At 39.6% G+C, this 18,767-nt stretch overlaps 1 protein-coding gene across 2 annotated transcripts in view; it reads left to right on the plus strand.

Moving 5' to 3' along the window:
• The window catches only part of RAB6B (RAB6B, member RAS oncogene family), a 159,137-nt gene that overhangs the window by 120,520 nt on the left and 19,850 nt on the right, over positions 1 to 18,767 (plus strand). The window contains exons 3-6 of one of the 2 annotated variants that reach the window (XM_044666702.1): positions 12,544 to 12,597; positions 13,756 to 13,861; positions 16,691 to 16,802; positions 18,583 to 18,676. In XM_044666702.1, the coding sequence (XP_044522637.1) occupies positions 12,544 to 12,597; positions 13,756 to 13,861; positions 16,691 to 16,802; positions 18,583 to 18,676 (366 nt within the window). The remainder of the gene's footprint in view (positions 1 to 12,543; positions 12,598 to 13,755; positions 13,862 to 16,690; positions 16,803 to 18,582; positions 18,677 to 18,767) is intronic. The other variant, XM_044666703.1, reaches the window with a different exon arrangement.

Raw genomic sequence — 18,767 nt, forward strand, 5'->3', positions numbered from 1 at the left:
TTTCTTTCTTTCTTTCTTTCTTTCTTTCTTTCTTTCTTTCTTTCTTTCTTTCTTTCTTTCTTTCTTTCTTTCTTTCTTTCTTTCTTTCTTTCTTTCTTTCTTTCTTTCTTTCTTTCTCCCATCCCTTACCTTCTGCTTTTGAATCAATACTCAGTATCTGTTCCAAGGCAAAAGAGCAGTAAAGGGAAGGTGATTGGGATTAAGGGACTTGCCCATGGTGACACAGCTAAGAAGTGTCTGAGGTCAGATATGAACCTAGGACTTCCCATTTCTAGGTCTGGCTCTTTATTTACTGAACCACCTAGCTGTCCCAACACCTTATTTAGATTCATCTTTTTAAATCATAGCTCTGATCCACTACTCTATTCCAAAATATTCCATGACTCCCCATTGCCTACCAAATAAAATTCAAATGCTTTCTTTTGCCACTCATGGTTTTTCATTTGCATTACCTTTCCAACTTTATCTCTCTCTGATTCTAAATGTAGCTATACTCTTGTCCCAAACATGCAAACCCTGATGAAACTGGAGTAGTTTCTGAACACACCCCAGTAGTTTCTGAACACACCCCATTCTTTCCCATGTCTGCTCCTTTGATCACATCTTTCAGTCTGCATTGAATTGCCTCCCTTAACATCCCCACCTTTTGAAATCTTATTTGTCCTTTAAGGATCAGCTCAGATGTCTTCTCCTCTACAAAACGCTCCCTAATTCCCTCAGGCGGAAATGGTCTCTCTGTCATCTGAACCTTCAGAACATTTCTTTAAACTGCTTGTATGGAATATATTATATTTTACCTGACATGTAAATGTTTGTGCATGAATTGTAATTCCTCAACTAAATTGTGAAATTCATTAGGTTAGAGACGCTTGTCCTTGTGTCTCTCAGCACCTAGCACATATAGACAGGTATTCAATAAATATTAATTAATTAAAGCAAGTTAAGTGACTTGCTCAGAGTCATATATCTGGTGTGTGTCAGAGACTTTGAACCCAGGTCATCCTGACTCTGAGGCTGGTTGTCTATCCACACTAGATCATGTTGCTTCTCCTTGGGATTTTCTTGGTAGAGATGCTGGAGTGATTTGCCCTTTCCTTCTCCAGCTCATTTTATAGATGAGGAAACTGAGGCAAACAGGGTTGAGTGACTTGCCCAAGGCTGCACAGCTAGTAACTGTCTGAGGTCATTTCAAACTCATGAAGATGAATTTTCTTGACTCCAAGCCCAATGCTCTATCCACTGTGCTACCTAGCTCCCCCCTCCTAAATGAATATGTGCGTAAAAGTATACATCTATGTTATGAATAATTTCTCAATATATCCATTTGCTCTGGACCCGTGTATAATTTCTGGTGAGAAAGTTCCCTGTACCAATATAAATTAGCACCTTCTCTTTAACTCAATGGTCTTAGCTGCCTGAGACGCTGAGGTTAAACAACTTGCCTAAGATGCCCAGCTGGTGTTGGTCTGAGGCGGGATTGGAGCCCAAGTCTTCCCGACCCTTGGGCCAGCTCTAAATGCCATGCTGCTTCTCAGGTTGAATATATATTATCATTATCCTTCCTTCATTGCTGGGAATCCATTTTGCCCCACTGCTGACTTTGGGATCTCCAAGACCTATATCCAAACTACAAAAGTTCCAAAGGGTCCCACCAAACTGGAGAGACTTTAAGTCCAGAAAATGGACTGTATATATCATCCGAGAACCAGCCTGGTTGTGTAGAGAGACTCATCTCCAAAAGGATGACCACCAGGGAAGGAATTTTTGTTTTACTCCAGTAGCTCCTAAAAATGTCAGCTAGATAGTGCAATGGATAGAACACCCAAGCTAGAGTCAGAAAGACTTGATTTCAAATCTGATCTCAGAAGTCACTTAACCTTGTCTGCCTCAGTTTCCTCATCTATAAGATGAGCTGAAGTAGGAAATGAACAAACTACTCCAGTATCTTTGCCAAGAAACCCCCCAAATGGGGTCAAGAAGAGGCAGGTGCATCTGAAAGGCCTGAACAAAAAAAAAGCTGATTAAAAACCATGTTCTTCTATGCGAGTAGAAATGCAAAAGAAAAACAAATGACTTATCACTTGTTTATATGGGCATATGAGTTGGGGTTTTGGCTTTAAAAAAATCCCTCTATAGCAAAAATGAATAATATGGAAATAGGTATCAAGTGACAACATTTGTACAACCCAGTGGAATTGCTTGTTGTCTCTGGGAGGAGGAAGAAAAGAGGGGAGGGGAAGAAAATGAATCATGGAAGCATGGGAAAATATTTTTAAAATAAATAAATAAAATTCAAAAATAAAGCCATAATTGAGCAAAGAAAAACAAAAACAAAAACACCATCATGTTCTTCTCTGCCATTTAAAGCTCTTTACAACTTGGCCAGTGCCCTCATTCCAATTTTCTTATACCTTACTCTCCTGCACACACTCCGCAATCTGTCTTTGCTACTATCATTCCCAGAAGACAATCCTTCCGTCTCAGTGCCTTGGCACTGGCTTCCCCCCTCACCTAGAATGCTCTCCATCCTCACCTCCACGTGGTGGCTTCCTTCAAGATTCAGCTCAAATCTCACCTTCCATGGAAGGGAGACCTCTTAGTCTCCTTCCTATCCCAATCCCCTCCAGTATCTTCCTTCTGAGATTATCCTCCATTCTCGTTGTGTGGAACATACATTCCTTTATTAGAATCAGGCATGTCTGACTCTTTAGGACCCAATTTGGGGGGTTTTCTTGACAAAGATACTAGAGTTACTTTCTTTATTAGAATGTAAGCTCCTTCAGTGGATTGAGAGCCAGGCCTAGAGATGGGAGGTCCTAGGTTCAAATCTGACCTCAGACACTTCCCAGCTGTGTGACCCTGGGCAAGTCACTTGACCCCTATTGCCCACCCTTACCACTCTCTTGCCTTGGAACCAATACACAGTATTGATTCCAAGATGGAAGGTAAGGATTTAAAAAAAAAAAAAGAATGTAAGCTCCTTGAAGGCAGGGATTTTTTTTCTTTCCTTTTTTCCCTAACCTCCCCAGAAGTCAGCACAGTACTTGACACATAGTAGGTTCTTTCTTTTTTTTAACCCTTACTTTCTTGGGTATCAATTCTAAGACAGAAAAGCTACAAGGACTAGGCAAATGGAACTGAAGTGACTTGCCCAGGGTCATACAGCTAGGAAGTGTCAGATTTAAACCCAGGTCTTCCCTTCTCTACACCTGGCTCTTTGTGCACTGGGCCACCCAACTACTCTTGTAAGTGCTTGATAAATGTTTGTTCACCCACCAATTGCTGGCTAAACTATGAAGGTGTTGCAGTCTTCAAGGAAGAGCATGCATAGCTGTGGTGCAAAGTCTATGAATATACCTCTGTGCCTCTGATATTCCCAGTAACATTGCTGCATCAGGCTGTATGGACCAGTTTCCAGGCACCAGGTTTTGTCTTTGTGATTCTGGGATGTTGATGATGCTCAATGAATAGGACCCTTCAACTTGTTACCAAGGCCCTGGCTAGTGTCCGGCAAAAACATTCCCATCTCTGGGCTAACCAGAAAGAGTCGGCTCATTTTTCTTTTAAAATGAAAATGAACTTCCCCTTAAGACCATCACGCTGACAGATTGCAGGCGTATAGCCATGGCATTAACAGACTCACAAGGCAGACAGAATGTGGGCTCCTTCTCACATTCACTGACACACGCTGGCACTTGGACCCAAGAATACCTTGGCCTTCTGGTCTGCAGGGTCTCAGGGACAACTCCCAAGTTAAGGAATTCCAAATGGGAGAGGAGGAAGCAAAAATAGTTGCTTTGCATTGGAACACATACTTCCAGTTCTTTGGGAGCAAAGCATTGCATGGACCTAAGTTGGAAGCCTGTAGAAACTTCAGGGAAGCAGCTGGGTGGCTCAGTGGATAGAGTGCTGCCTGTGGAATCAGGATTTTTTTAGACATATTCCAAAGGTTTATTGATAATTATTTTCTTGCAAATATGCAGCAAAAAAATGCAAAGACACCCCCTAGCTGGATGAACCTGGGCAAGTCATTTAATCCTGTTTGCCTCAGTTTCCTCATCTATAAAATGAGCTGGAGAAGGAAATGGCAAACTACTCCAGTGTCTTTGCTAAGAAAATGTCCAAATGGGGTCCTGAAGACATGACTGAGCAGCAGCAACAGGAACTTTAACTTTCATATTTGGGAGGGAAAGGAAAGGGCTCATATTTGTGCTTTCATTGATGTAGAGTACTTCTGGGTAGGAAACTCCCTCCACTACTGCAGAGCAGCATCTGTTTGCAACTTTAGAATATTAGAGAGCTGTCACAAAAGTACAATGAGTTGACCAGTCACATGACCACTGTGCATCAAAGAGGACTTGAACTCAAGATTTTGTAACTCAGATCAGCTCCTTATCATCCACTATGTTCCAGCTGCCTCCCTAATCTTACAAACAACAACAATAATAATATCTCATATTTTAGTTTCCAAAACACTTTCTTATCACAGACCTCACAACACAAATAGTAAAAGTCTTGTTGAACCCATTTTACAGAAGAGGAAATTGAGGCTTAGAGACTAAGCCTCATAGCCGGGGCTACATAGCTAATAAGTGGGTCAATAGATTTGGAGCCACTAGATTTGAAACTCCAGGACCTGGATTATCTCTTGATTTGAATCTACTTTCTTCTAGTCTGATATTGGGCAAATCACTGAACCTCTGTCTAATTCAATGATATGGGAAAATATGTGGACTAAGTGTCCCCAGTTGATAGAGCCAGGACTTAAAATCCATTTTTCCCCTTTCCCCTTGAAACCAGTGTTCTGTCTTTCATATTGCCATTTATGTATGGTCATTGATCAGTTGCTTTTCAGTCGAGTCCAACTCTCTGAGACCCCATTTGGAATTTTCTTGGCAAAGATATTGGAGTTGTTTGCCATTTCCTTCTCCAGCTTATTTTTTAGTTGAGGAAACAGGGGCAAACAGGGTTATGTGGTTTGCCCAGGCTCACCCAGGTAGTAAGTGTCTGAGGCCAGATTTGAACTCAGGAAGATGAGTCCTCCTGATTCTTAGCCAGGTGCTCTATCCACTGTGCCATCTTGCTGCTCTGTGTATACCACTGTGCATGCTCATACTCACAATAAATAATAGTAATGATAGCTAGCATTTATATAGCACTTTAAGATTTGCACAGTGCATTACATAGGTTATCAAACTGGATCTTCAGAACAACTCTGGAAGATACTATTGTCCCCATTTTATAGAATAGAAACCTGAGGCAAAGAGAGGTTGTGACTTTCCCAGGTCAAGTGAGCCAATTAAGTGACCAATATCTGAGATCAGATTTGAACTCAGGTCTCCCATCTACATAGCCAGTACTCTATGCTTTTCTACTCAGCTTGCCCACCATACTGTGTGCCATTCTAAACTACATATTTACCTAGGCACGAGAGCATGCTAGTGATGAAAAATGAGAATATTAAAACTGAAGAAATCATCAGATCATAGACAGAGATGGAAGGGACCTCAGAGGCTGTCTGATCCAGTCCCTTCCTTTTAAAGAAAAGGAAACAGAGCCCCAGAGAAATGAGGTTGCCAACGTCACGTGGGTGGTCAAGACACAAAGCTCTTCTGACCACCAATTCAGCCTGCTTTCCTCTGCACATGATAACTGCCTTGGGAAAGTGCAGCTATGCAACCTGGGAAAGAGATGTTTGAGGCTGACCTCTATGTCTTTAAATACACTAATAGACTAAGGGTCATTAGGTACAGACTGACAATAAGTTGTTTTCTTGTTTTCTTTCCAAAGAGCTCAGACCATTCTTCTCTGCTCCCTCAGCCTCAATCTGCCTCGGTGGGTGAGTTTTTTCCCCTCTCTCTGGGTGGCAGCCAGCACACAGGCTATAGACCGAGGCGGCTGAATGTTTTCTTGGCATCTGATCTCTGAATGCAGTTGTTTGATATTGGGCTTAGCCAGGCTCTTGGGGGCTGCCAGTTTTGTGAGTACAATCACGGAAAAGGGAGACAAACAAATTGAGGAGTGGAGAGAGAGAGGTGAACAGAGGAAAGAGCAGAGAACAGGGCACAGGATTTAAGAAAAAGAAAAAAGGCTAAAGAGATAAGAGCATGGAAGAAGTCTCTTGGCCTTCCCAAAGGGCCATTCAGTAAGCATTTATCTATCCACCCATCCATCAATCCATCTATCTGTTTTATCTATTTATCTGTCTATCATCTGTCAGTCTGTCTTTCTATCTATCTTTCTATCTATCTACATCTGTCTGTCTTTCTAGCCATCTGTCTATCTCTATCTGTCTTTCTGTATGTCTATCTATCTATATCAATCTGTCCATATCTATTTGTCTGTCTACCTATCTCTCTGTCTTTCTATCTATCTATCTAATCTGTCTAACTGTCTGTCTATCTATCCCATCTATTTCTCTGCCTATTTGCCCATCAATCTAATCTTATCACTCTAATCTATTTATCTATCTGTGTCTGTCTGTCTGTGTATGTCTCTTAGCTATACATCCATATATCCCTGTCTGTCTATTTCTATCTGTATATCTCTATCTATCTATCCATCCATCGCTCTATCTAATCTCTCTCTCTATCCATCCCTCTACTTCTGCCAATCTCTATCTGTCTGTCCATCTGTGTCTGTCTAAATGTATCTATCCATCCATCCATCTCTGTCTATATCTACCTGTCTGTCTCTCTTATCTGTCTATATTCATGCATCTCTGTCTACCTTTCTGCCTGACTATGTGTCTATCTATAAATTTATTTTCAAATATAATATTTTATTTTTCCCAATTACATGTAAATTAACATTCTTTATAAAATTTTGAGTTCCAAATTGCCTCCTTTCTTACCCCCACTGAGAAATTGAGCAATATATTAATTGTACATGTGAAGTCATATTAGCTATTTTGCGATGAGAAATAAAAAAAGTTTTCAAAGTCTGCTTCACTCTGTACTCAGAGTCCATCAGTTCCTTCTCTAGAGGTGAAAAGTAGCTTTGTTCATCATGAGTCTTTTGGAATTGCTTGGCTCACGGGATTGTTTAGGGCAGTGATGGGCAAACTTTTTAAAGAGGGGGCCAAAGGAAAGGAAATGCTCATCTGTCAGTCTGTTTCTAAGGCAGCTCTTTCAAACTTTCATTGCATTGTATCTTACTCATTGTATTTGTCAGATTAGGAATAATGTCGCATGGCCAGAAAGAAAATTTCAGGGGGCCACATTTGGCCCGCCGGCCATAGTTTGCCCATCATTGGTTTAGAGTAACTAAGTCTTTAACAGTTGACTGTCTTTAAGATCATTAAGCATTTATTAAGTGCCTACTATATGCCAAGCACTGTGCTAAGTGTTGGGGATACAAAGAAAAGGAAAAGCAGTCCCTGTCTTCAAATTGCTTACAATCTAATGGGGGAAAACAACATGTAAACCAAATATATACAAATAAGCTATATCACAGAATAAATAGGAAATAATCAAGAAAGGGAAGGCATTAGAATTAACAGGTATCAAGAAAGTCTTCTTGTAGCAGATGTCATTTTATTTGGGACTTGAAGGGAGTCAGGGAAGCCAAGAATCAGCAATGAGGAAGATGAGTATTCCAGGTGTGAAGTACAGCCAGCAAAAATACTCCAAACTGAAAGATAAAGTGTCTTGTAATATTGGGAATATCCTGCTGTGTTAATTTTTTTTAAAGTCTGAACCTGTGATTTCATCTATGGTGGGAATTCTTCAAATAGAGCCTTTATAGGTCAACAAGTCTCTAACTTATATTCCTAGAGAAGTACCTAGAATAGTGAGAGGTTAAATGGTTTGCCCAGGATCACATAGCTAGCATGTGTCCAAGGCTAAACTTAAACCCGCCCTCTTGACTCTAAGACCAGCCTCCCTTATTCTATCAAAGAACTTTGTCAAATTTGTAAGAATATGAGTCACTACCCAATTGATAAATTGTCAAAAGATATGAGCAGACAGTTTTTGGATGACAAAATCAGTTATATATAACTACGTGAAAAAATTACTCTAAATTATAATAATTAGAGAAATGCTAATCCAAACAACTTTGAGATATCATTCACATCTATCAGATTGGCTAAAATAATTAAAAAATACAGGCAAAATAACAAATGTTGGAAGTGATGTTGAAAATGGGGACATTAAAATATTAATGGTGGGACTGTGAATTAATCCAACCATTTTGGAAAGCAATCTGAAATTATGCTCAAGGAGTTATAAAAGAAAGTATACCTTTTGGCCAGCAATACCATTATTAGGTTTATTTCCTAGGGTGATCAGAGGAAAAGGAAAAGAACCTCTATGTTCTACAATATATCTAGCAGCTCTCTTTGTGCTAGTTAAGAACTAGAAATTGAGATGCCCGTCAAATGGGAAATGGCTAAACAAATTGTGGCATACGATTGTGATGGAATGTTATTGTGCTGTAAGAAATGATGAATAGGTTAATTTTAAGAAATCATAGAGAAACCTACGTGAAATTATGAAGAGTGAGATGAGTAGAACCAAAAGAACATTATATACAGCAACAGAAATATTGTTTGAAGAATGACTTGAGTATTTCCACTTCCAGAGAAAGGACTCATAAACAGAAACAAGTAAGACATAGTTCTATACATACATATCTTTTTGTCAAATGATGCTCTCCTCTATGGCAGGAAGAGGGATGGAGGGAGTTATCTGCAAATTTTAATGTAACAAATACATTTTAAATACTTATATATATTTCTATCTATATATACACACACTATGAACCTGAGATTTCATTGGCATAAGGATCTTCCTCTGCCAACAATGTACATATGCATTTCTTCCACAATTTATATTCTTAGAGATATGCCCAGGGCATTTTAGGGTAAAGTAACTTTCCCAGGGTCATCCAACCAGTATTTGTCTGAGGTCAGATTTGAACTTGGATTTTCCTGACTGCCAGACCATGTTGCCTGTGTTATTCCCGTGATGTAAAAGGCCATAGCACTCAGTACTCTGAGGCTTTTTACAAACTGAGAACAATACATCTCTATTCATCCTCTGAGAACCAAAAGAGGGGAGATATCTGAAAGATCTCTAAAGAAAAGATCTAGGACTGGTTAGGGCCAGAAAGGGAACTCTGGCATGGACAGAGCAAGATCTCCTGTGCAAGAGAGAGACAAAATGTCTAGATCTAGAGCCTACCCGTCACTATGTGGCTAACAAAGAAGGGATAAGACAGAACCATGCATAAATTTATGGTTAAATTGAATTTCAGTTCCCTCAGATCACTGAATTCTACTGACAACTGAGTGACCAGGGAGTTGATAAAGCTGTTAGACTGTCATTTCCATAGAATTACTCCCTATGGGGAGATTCTTTGCTTAAAATCCTCTAATTCCCAGGGAATATGGTCTGCTTTCTATTCCTTCCCAAGGGGGAAAACTGTCCTGAGTAATAGTTTCCTATTAAAAACCTTATCCTTCATGGAAGCTCTGAGCTGGACCAAAGTATAATTTTCTGCCACACTCTTATCATTAAGTACCACACTATTGCCACCATGAGATATTTCTGTTACATAACTAATGACTACTCTTTCTAATGGGGCAGCTAAGTGGCACAGTGGATAGAGCTTCTGGCCTGGAGTTGGGAAGACCTGAATTCAAGTTTGGCCCCAGACACTTAGTAGCTTTGTGACCCTGGGCAAGTCACATAGTCTTTTTTTGCCTCAGATTCCTTCTCTATTAAATGAATTGGCAAAGGAAATGCCAAAATCATTCCAACATCTTTGCCAAGAAAACCCCAAATAGGCTCACAAAGATTTGGACACAACTGAAATGACTGAAGTACAACAAAAACTCTTTTTTCTTCTTGGCTTAGACACCCTGTTAAGTCCACTTGGGCCTTTAGTATCCTCATCTGTAAAATAGAAACAAAGATATCATCTACCTCTCAAAATTGCTGAGAGGATTAAATCTTTGTGAAGTGCTTTGCAAACCCTAAAGCATCATATAAATGCTAGCTATTATTTATCTATTTGTTTACAAGGGGGAAAGTAAATTGCATAAAAGTACAATCAATCATAATTATACAAAAGAAATCAGAGTTCACAGTTTGTTAGCACCCATATTAATCTAGACGTCAAATCTTGCTCAATCTTGCCTTTGGCTTTACCATGAGACCTAAGAGCAAGGGAGCTGGCCCCTAGATGTCTGCTCTGTTCCTGGCTTGAACCCAGAAAAAGACTTGGCTTCCTCAGAACTCCCCAGTGTTGGGCTTTGGGATCTACTCTTTCAGCATCTTGGGTGGAACTCAATGGTTGAATTAAGAATGCCTGCCAAACTTGGGTCAGTCAAGTGGTGCTTGATAGAGCTCTAAGCCTAGAGTCAGGGAGACTTGAGTTTAAATCGATCCTCAGACTCTTATGGGGTGTGTGTGACCCTGAGAAAGTCATATTACCTCAGTTTACTCATCTGTAAATGAGGATAATGAAAGCATTCATCTCATGGTTCTTGTGAGGGTAAAATAAAATGTTTTGTAGTACATTTAGCACAGTACCTGGAACATAGAAAATATTATATAAAGATTTATTCACTCCTCATCTGCCTTTGAACCAATTAAGAGTCATCATTCTACTTGGGTAAGCTTTAGTTTCCACCCATCAAGTCACATCTGAAAGGACCATAAATCTAGAGCTGGAAGGGATCTCAGAGGCCATCAAGTCTTGGGGAAACCGAGCCTCAGGAAGATTTAATGACCTTTCTGAGGTTACACAGGTGACCTTGTCATATCATGGGTGGGCAGCCATTTTCATTAGTGGAGATGGTTCTTTTTCCCATGACACAATGTTCCTTCCTTTGTATCATACCATTAACTAAGTCGCTAACTAGTGAATTCATAATTCATGCTTCATAATGTATGGAGTAATAGTTTTCCTACCTTTTATGCTAGTGCTTCCCAGTTCATCTGAAGAAATTTTCCTTTAAAAAACAAATGGCTTCCTTCATATGTGTCTGTGATAGGATAAATGTGGAAATTCAGATCAATCCATGAAAAGGAAGAAGAGTAGTAGGAAGTATTTTATGGGCATGGATCAATGAGAAGACTCCACATGCCCCCTGCTGGAAATGAGTCTGGGCCTCTACCATTGAGGGATGGCAACAAGAAGCTAACCAGGTTTTAGATTAGAATTTGAAAACAGTAGAAACTGGGAGGCAGGGACCTAAAGATTAGGAGTGGACATTAGTGCCTCCTTCCCTGTCCAGGGTCTCATTGAAGGAAGAGGACCAAAGAAAGAGTTTGAAAGAGAACCTTTTTCATTGGTTGTGAAGATCATTGGTTCCATTTTTTTCAAGGTAGTTTCAGAGTAAGATAAATTCATGTCATTGTAAGTCAGAGCCTTTTAACACAGAATATAGTGGGTGTATTGCTTGCATTTTGAAAAAAGAAATAGTAACTCATTTATATAATACTTTACAGTTTATAAAAGTTACCCTACATGTATGTGTGTCATTGGTCCCTTTTACAGATGAGAAATCTGAGGCTTAATGGGTCTAAAATTCTCTAAACTTCAGATTTCACATTTGTAAAATGGGGTTAGTAACATGATTAATATGTGGCAGAGCCAAGATGAAAAGCCTAGGTCTTCTAACACCAAATCCATTCTGCTCAGTCATACTGCTCAATCCAGTATCTGTACTCAGTGGACAACTAAGACATTTTAGTTGATGCTGATGCTATTATTTATTATTCTATTGGGGGTAGGGAGAACAAATTCGAGCTCATTAAGAAGAGAATTCATCAAGGCAAAAAGAAAGATGATATTCCTTGACCTAGTGATGCCATTACTAGGTTTATATACCCTAAGGAGATCAAAGACCCAGGAAAAGAACTCATTTGTACAAATATGTTTATAGAAGCTCTTTGTTTTTTGTAGTGGAAAAGCACCAAAAAATTGAGGACAAGTCCATTACCTGAGGCATGGCTAAACAAGTTTTGATATTTAAATGTAATATAATATTATTGTGCTATGAGAAACAGTGAAAAGGTTATTTCAGAAAAAAATTGGGAAGACATGTATGAATTGATACAAAATGAAGTGAGTGAACCAGGAGAACCATTTTCACAATGACAACAATATGATAAAGACAACCTTTGAAAGACTTGGGAACTCTGATGCAATGTTACCATAATTCCAGAGGATTGATAATGAAACAAGCTATTTCTTTCCTGAGAGAGGAGTGGGAGACTCGAGATGCAGAATGAGACATGGACGTGGCCAAAGTGGAACTTTGTTTGACTATGCACATTTGTTAATAAGAATTTGTTTTGTTTGTTTCCTTCCCCAGAAGTCGGGTGGGTATTGAGAGAAAACAAATGCCTGTTGAAAAAAATTAATATTAAAGCATGGTATAAGATTCCCCAAAATCAGATTGCTCTCTTGTTCTATGTAACATGCTCCTTTTTTTCTTTCTAAACACATTTAGGGTTACCAGACCCTTTTGTCCAACATTGAGTTCTCTATGATCTTTCTCACTTTGCTCCTTCCTTTCTTCTCTTACAGGCAACTATCGGGATTGACTTTTTATCAAAAACTATGTATTTGGAGGATCGTACGGTAAGTGTCAGATTTGAGAACTAGGATCATTTTTCTACCTGACAAAGCATAATCTATGGAAGAGGAGGCTAGGTCCATGTTAATGAGACCCAGCCTGGTCACACTGATGTCTAAGACAAAGCAGAGAAAGGAAAACTGATCTTTGGCACTTTTCTTGCTGCCCTTTTGTGAAGGGACATAGTGGATAGATATCTGCCTGAGACATATCCTTACTGTCAGTGTGGACCCAACCAGTTATTTAATATCTTTATTTGAGTTTACTTCTAAAATGAGCATAGTTACATCACTTACCCATGATGAAAAATGTCATCTACCCCCAAAGACAGAACTGATAGAGTCTAAATGCAGACGAGACATACCGTATTTCACTTTATTTCTTCACTTATCTTTTGTTTGTTGGAGTTCTCTTTCTCAAAAGGACTAATATGGAAAGATGTTTTATATTATTACACATGTAAAATCTTTATTGGATTGCTTGCCATTTCAAGAAGGGGGGATAGAAGGGAGAGAGGCTAAGAATTTGTTCAATTTTTTAAAAAAAGTTTAAAAATGGCTTCTTCATGTAATTGAGGAAAAAATTAAATATTAATGTTTAAAAATCACTTATTTTGCAAGGTTGTTAGGATCAAAGGAGATAGTACTTGTGAAACACTTTGTAAACTTTAAGATGTGATATAAGTGCCATTATAGCACTCTTATAGCAGCATTAGTGCTATATAAAATGATGGAGTTCCCCCATGTCCAAAGCATGAAACTTCAAGTTGTAACACCTTTGATAATTCCCTTTCTGGGCCAGCCTTCTATTTGCTGTCCCTTTATAGCAGTGATTCCCAAAGTGGGCACTACCACCCCCTGGTGGGTGCTGCAGTGATCCAGGGGAGCGGTGATGGCCACAGGTGCATTTATCTTTCCTATTAATTGCAATTAAAATAAAAAAAAATTAATTTCCAGGGGGCTAAGTAATATTTTTTCTGGAAAGGGGGCGGTAGGCCAAAAAAGTTTGGGAACCACTGTTTTATAGTCATCAATTGGCAGGTACTGATTGAATACTTACAGGGTGCTAGGGTGCTCTGGACTTGGCCCTGGGGATACAAAAAATCGATACTTATCTATTGTTCTTCTTTCCTCCCTCTCTTTTTCTCTCTGTCCCCTTGGCAGGTCCGATTGCAACTCTGGGACACCGCTGGCCAGGAGAGATTCCGCAGCCTAATCCCCAGTTACATCCGGGACTCCACTGTGGCCGTGGTGGTATACGACATCACAAGTGAGTGCAGCGATAGGTGGTTTTACCAAGCAGATACATGCCCACGTTCCAGGCCAAATAATGGCCCAGCAAAAACGCCACAGTGGCATTGTTGAAGGAAGAAATCTAAATCTTCTGATCCTCACAGCTAGGTGTGGCAGTGGCTTTTATGTAGTCATTATGGTATTGCATGGCTTTGTTTCTGCAAGGAATGAGACCCTGGCAGAAGGCGGTGTTAGGGATCACTCAGCAACACCTGGTACATTTGCTGAGCAGCAGGAGTCTAGAGACTGCATTTAAACACCAAGCACACACTGTAATTTATATCCTACATCTGCCCAGGTTACCTATTGCCCATGATGTATTACTGGGCAGTGGGAGTAGAAGGTGGGGTAGAGGAGAAAAAAACCAGTACAACTTTTCAGGGGAAATGAACATGGATATGTGTATTTTATTTGCATTCTTAACCTAGGGTCCATAAACTGTTGTTTTTTTTAAATGATAACTGGATTTCAATGTAATTGATTTCCTTTGTAATTATATTTACTTTATTTCATGCATTTAAAAATATTATGATGAGAAGAAATTCATAGGATTTGCTAGTGTACCAGATCTATGACACAAAAAAGGTTGAGAACAACTAAGTAAATTCTGGATGGGTCCATTACTTTCTCTTTTTTTCATCCTAATTCTATAAGGAATTTTCCATTGCCCTAAAAGATTACCAAGACCCATTATGTTCAAGATGGTGACAGATAATTTTACAGGTGTTTGTGAAGATGAGAGAGATGCTGAGCATGGACAGGTGCTTCATTTTGCGCTGAATTAAGATTCCTCCTTGAGGTTAATCTGGAAAGAAATGAAGCAAGGACAGAAAAAGGGAGTACTGTAGAGAAGGAAGGGTTCATTTCTGCACAGAGAGTTGGCCTCTCTTGGCTGTAGCTGCTACTGCAGCCGAGATCACCAGAGCACAGAAAAGCCAGCCAGACCCCATGGGGGTCAAGGCTGGAAGAACATAAACTGGAACTTTCTTCTTTTGTGGGCATGTGCAAGGGTTGGAACAATGGTGCCCATGAGTGCTGGTACAGAGGAAACAGCTGCCAACTTCCAAGACCAAGGAAACAGAAGCAAGTTCTTTTTGTAGCACTCAATCAATCAACAAGCATTTATTAAGTGCTTACTGGGTTCTGGGCACAAGCCTGAGCCTGAGAATATAAAGAAAAAAATAAAAACATTTCCTGCTCCTTAATGAGCTTATGAGTTCAAATGGGGAGGGGAGCACCATATACAGAAAACTGCATACAAGTTATATATAGAAAGGCTGAAAAGGGAAGGCCACTAGAAGCTAGGAAGGACCAGGAGAGGCCTTCCCATAGCAGATAATAGCTAAGATGAATTCTAAAGGAGACCAAGAATTTTGTGAGGTGGAGGTAAAGAAGAAGGGCATTCCAGGTATGGGGGACCATCAGATGGGGGATTGAGTAACATATATGAGGAACTGGATACAGGCCAGTATGGTTGGATCATAAAGAGGGCAGAGGGGAGTCATGCCTATAAGGGAGCAAAGACAGGAAGGAGGGACAAGATAGTGAAGATCTTTAAATGCCAGGAGAGTTTATTTTTTGTTATATATTATTTATATATATATATATACATGTACACATATATACACACATAAGTATATATATATATTTTATGCATACATATATTTATATAATGGGGAACCATTATTGTTTACTGAGCAGGGAGGTGACATAGTCAGACCCAGAAAAATCACTTTGGTGGCTATGCAAAGTATGGATTGGAGTGGGAAGAGACCTGAATTAGGGAGTTAAACCATATCTATGATATGTAAAACTCAGTGAAATTGAGCACTGGCTATGAGAGGGAGGTGGGAGGAGGGGAGAGAAAGAACATGAATCATGTAACTATGGAAAAATATTCTAAATTAATTAATTTAAGGGGGTGGGGCAAAATTTAAATAAATAAATAAGTCATATCTATGATAGCATCAACTACTCCATCCTTGCCAACATCATAGTCCTTACTACCCTGTCCTGGCTTACCTTTTCTTGAACCTTTGAGCAGGGCTCCACACACCATCTTTTAGTCCTTTTTTCTGCCTGTAGATCTACACAAATGTGCACATACACACACATGTACCCTTCCAAAGAGTGGCTATCTCTGACAGTCACTCATGAACACAGAAGCCCATGGACACAGAAACCAAAGAAATAGGTCTCTTGATAAATTTGAATTTGAATAGAAATAAAATAAGACTCGCAATACCGAACTTACTACAAAAGCTAATATTCCCAGGCATCATATGGATTATCACATCTGGAGCCATGAAGTCACTTGTCTATAAACACAAAGAGAGGGTGATTCATTGGCAAATGTTAAATTAAAATAACTTCTTGAGAAAATTAATCATTTCTGACAAAGTGAAATTATTCACTAGCATTTCTGAGAAATATCTCCAAAATGTCCCTGAAAGAGATTTAATGTTGATGGCATGGCAAATTCATCTGAAGGTAATGTCATTATTATCGCCACATTGTAAAAGAGGTTTAGTCCTCAGGAAGACTCCAAGATACACTCTTAGTATACAATTAATAATATTGCTTAATGTTGCTTTCTTTTTTCTATTTCTCTTTACATTCAAAAATCGGTCATCTCCTTTTTTCTATTACTAGGAAATCTTCATTTGTCAAGAATTCATCTTCTCCCAAGAAGTGGACCTTCTCTCTCTGTTTCTGTGCCTTTTATTTGCTGTTCTCTTCTCCTCCCTTCCCTTCTCTTTTCTCTCTTTCATACTCATCTCAGTTCTATTCCTGTTTTCCACCTCAGATCTCAACTCCTTCCAACAGACCTCCAAGTGGATTGACGATGTCAGGACAGAAAGAGGAAGTGATGTCATCATCATGCTGGTGGGCAACAAGACAGATTTGGCAGATAAGAGGTAAGAGAAGGAGGGGGAAAGCTTCAAAAAGTGGAGAAAGTTGAACTAAATGTGAAATCTCAAGAATCACACCTAAAATGAATCAGAGATTCCATGCTCCTAATGCCTACACATGACAAAGTGGGGAGAAAAAAGGCCTGTTGTGGGCAACAGTTTCTTTTCTGAGTCAAGGCTGCTGAACATTGATGCACTGAGAATTCCTACTTCCCTGGCATGGTGAGCAATTGAAGTGTCCTTCTTTACTGAAACTGCTATGAATGTCTTCAGACTTTCACTGGGATGGCAATATCCACTAGTACTTCAGTCACTTGATTTATTCCTGCCCTCATTTTCCAACTTGCAAAGTGACATGTATATCCATTCTCCACTGGTATAAGAACCACTGAAGCTCCCATTTGCCTTAGGCCACATTTTCCTTTTGCTCTTGGAAAAACAGGAATTCTGTGATACCCTGTATATATGTATGTTTGAATTCTCCAAATACTGGATTTTATTTATTGAATCCATTCATTCAGTGGATATTTATTCAGCTCCTGCCATTTGCAAAGCACTATGCTGGCCACTGAAGGAGATCCAAAATGTAGATAAGAGACATTCTAACCCTCACCAGGTTTAGTCTAGTAGCAATTTTAATCTGTAAAAGCCAAAGCTTATATTCTTAGCCCCTCTGTTGCCATGCTGGCTAATCTAACTCCGCAGAAAGCTCCCAGTTGGGTTTCTCCAACTTCTGACTAACCTTGTTTCTGGACTCACTTGATGTCTCTGCTTTTGACAGGCCTTCAAAGGAAAAAAAGGTTTCTAAGTCTACAAAGTACAAAAATATGGTCCTCATCCAATCTAGCCCAACTGGAGGGGTTTTGCAGGATATTTTTACTTTGGTTCAAGGCAGAATTGACATGTTCATTACCAATGCTTACTCAAGTGTGAACATAGGATCATGTGCCATAAACCAGGGGAGAACTGTGTGGAATTAAACCATGGGGTTTTTACATTCTCTGACAGGAGGTCACAGGTGTGCATTTCCTTAGGGCCTCATAAAGGCAGCAGTTTTGCTCCAAAGTCAGAAAATGAGAATGTTGTAGCAGCAGAGAAAGGACTGTAACAGACAGTGGATTGTTTTTCCTGGGCAAAGCTCAGTATCATCATAGACATTCTCCCATAGAGGTGCTAGATCTCACTCCAGTGTGGTGTGCTAATCTGCATACAATTTGAATAAATTTACCCAGTGAGCACAAAGATCACCCCCTCAAAAAAAACCTTTCATTTCTAGTCAATCAAGCCAAATGAAATTTAATCAAATCCAACACCCAAAATCACAGTCCCATCCATCCTTCACTTGGCAAGTTGGGAAATTTGCTGTGAATTTGAAAATGGAAAATGTCCATCACATCTTAGATTAGGGATAAATCCATGGACACTGAGAGATATATGCAAAGATGGCATCAGGGCACTATCCTAGTGCCAGAACTACTTGTGATACCTCAGAGCTAAAGCAAACAGGAAAAATTGAAAGCTTATCACTATTTTCCATTCATGGAGCAGCACAATATGGCACCATAAAACAGGTGCCCCACAAGCCTGGGGTGGCTGTCCAAGGTGCTGACAGTGCCTTTTTGTTTAGTGGAAGAACCCTGATCAGTATCCAGGCTTCTCTGCCTGTTTTGCTACTTCCCACTCCACCAATCTCCTACCACAGTCATTGGGGACATCAGATTCTTCCCCCAGTATGTGGAACTATGGTGGGCCACTTGTGATTTCCCCTTCTCTGTGGTGTCTGTAGGCAGATAACAATTGAAGAAGGAGAACAGCGAGCCAAAGAACTGAGTGTCATGTTTATTGAAACCAGTGCCAAGACAGGATACAACGTAAAGCAGGTAAGAGATCTATGCCTTCTGATCCAACATAGCCACTATATATATATATATACATATATATATATATATATATATATATATATATATATAG

The sequence above is a fragment of the Gracilinanus agilis genome, chromosome 3 (genome assembly GCF_016433145.1).
Source record: "Gracilinanus agilis isolate LMUSP501 chromosome 3, AgileGrace, whole genome shotgun sequence".
NCBI classification, from domain to species: Eukaryota; Metazoa; Chordata; class Mammalia; order Didelphimorphia; family Didelphidae; genus Gracilinanus; species Gracilinanus agilis.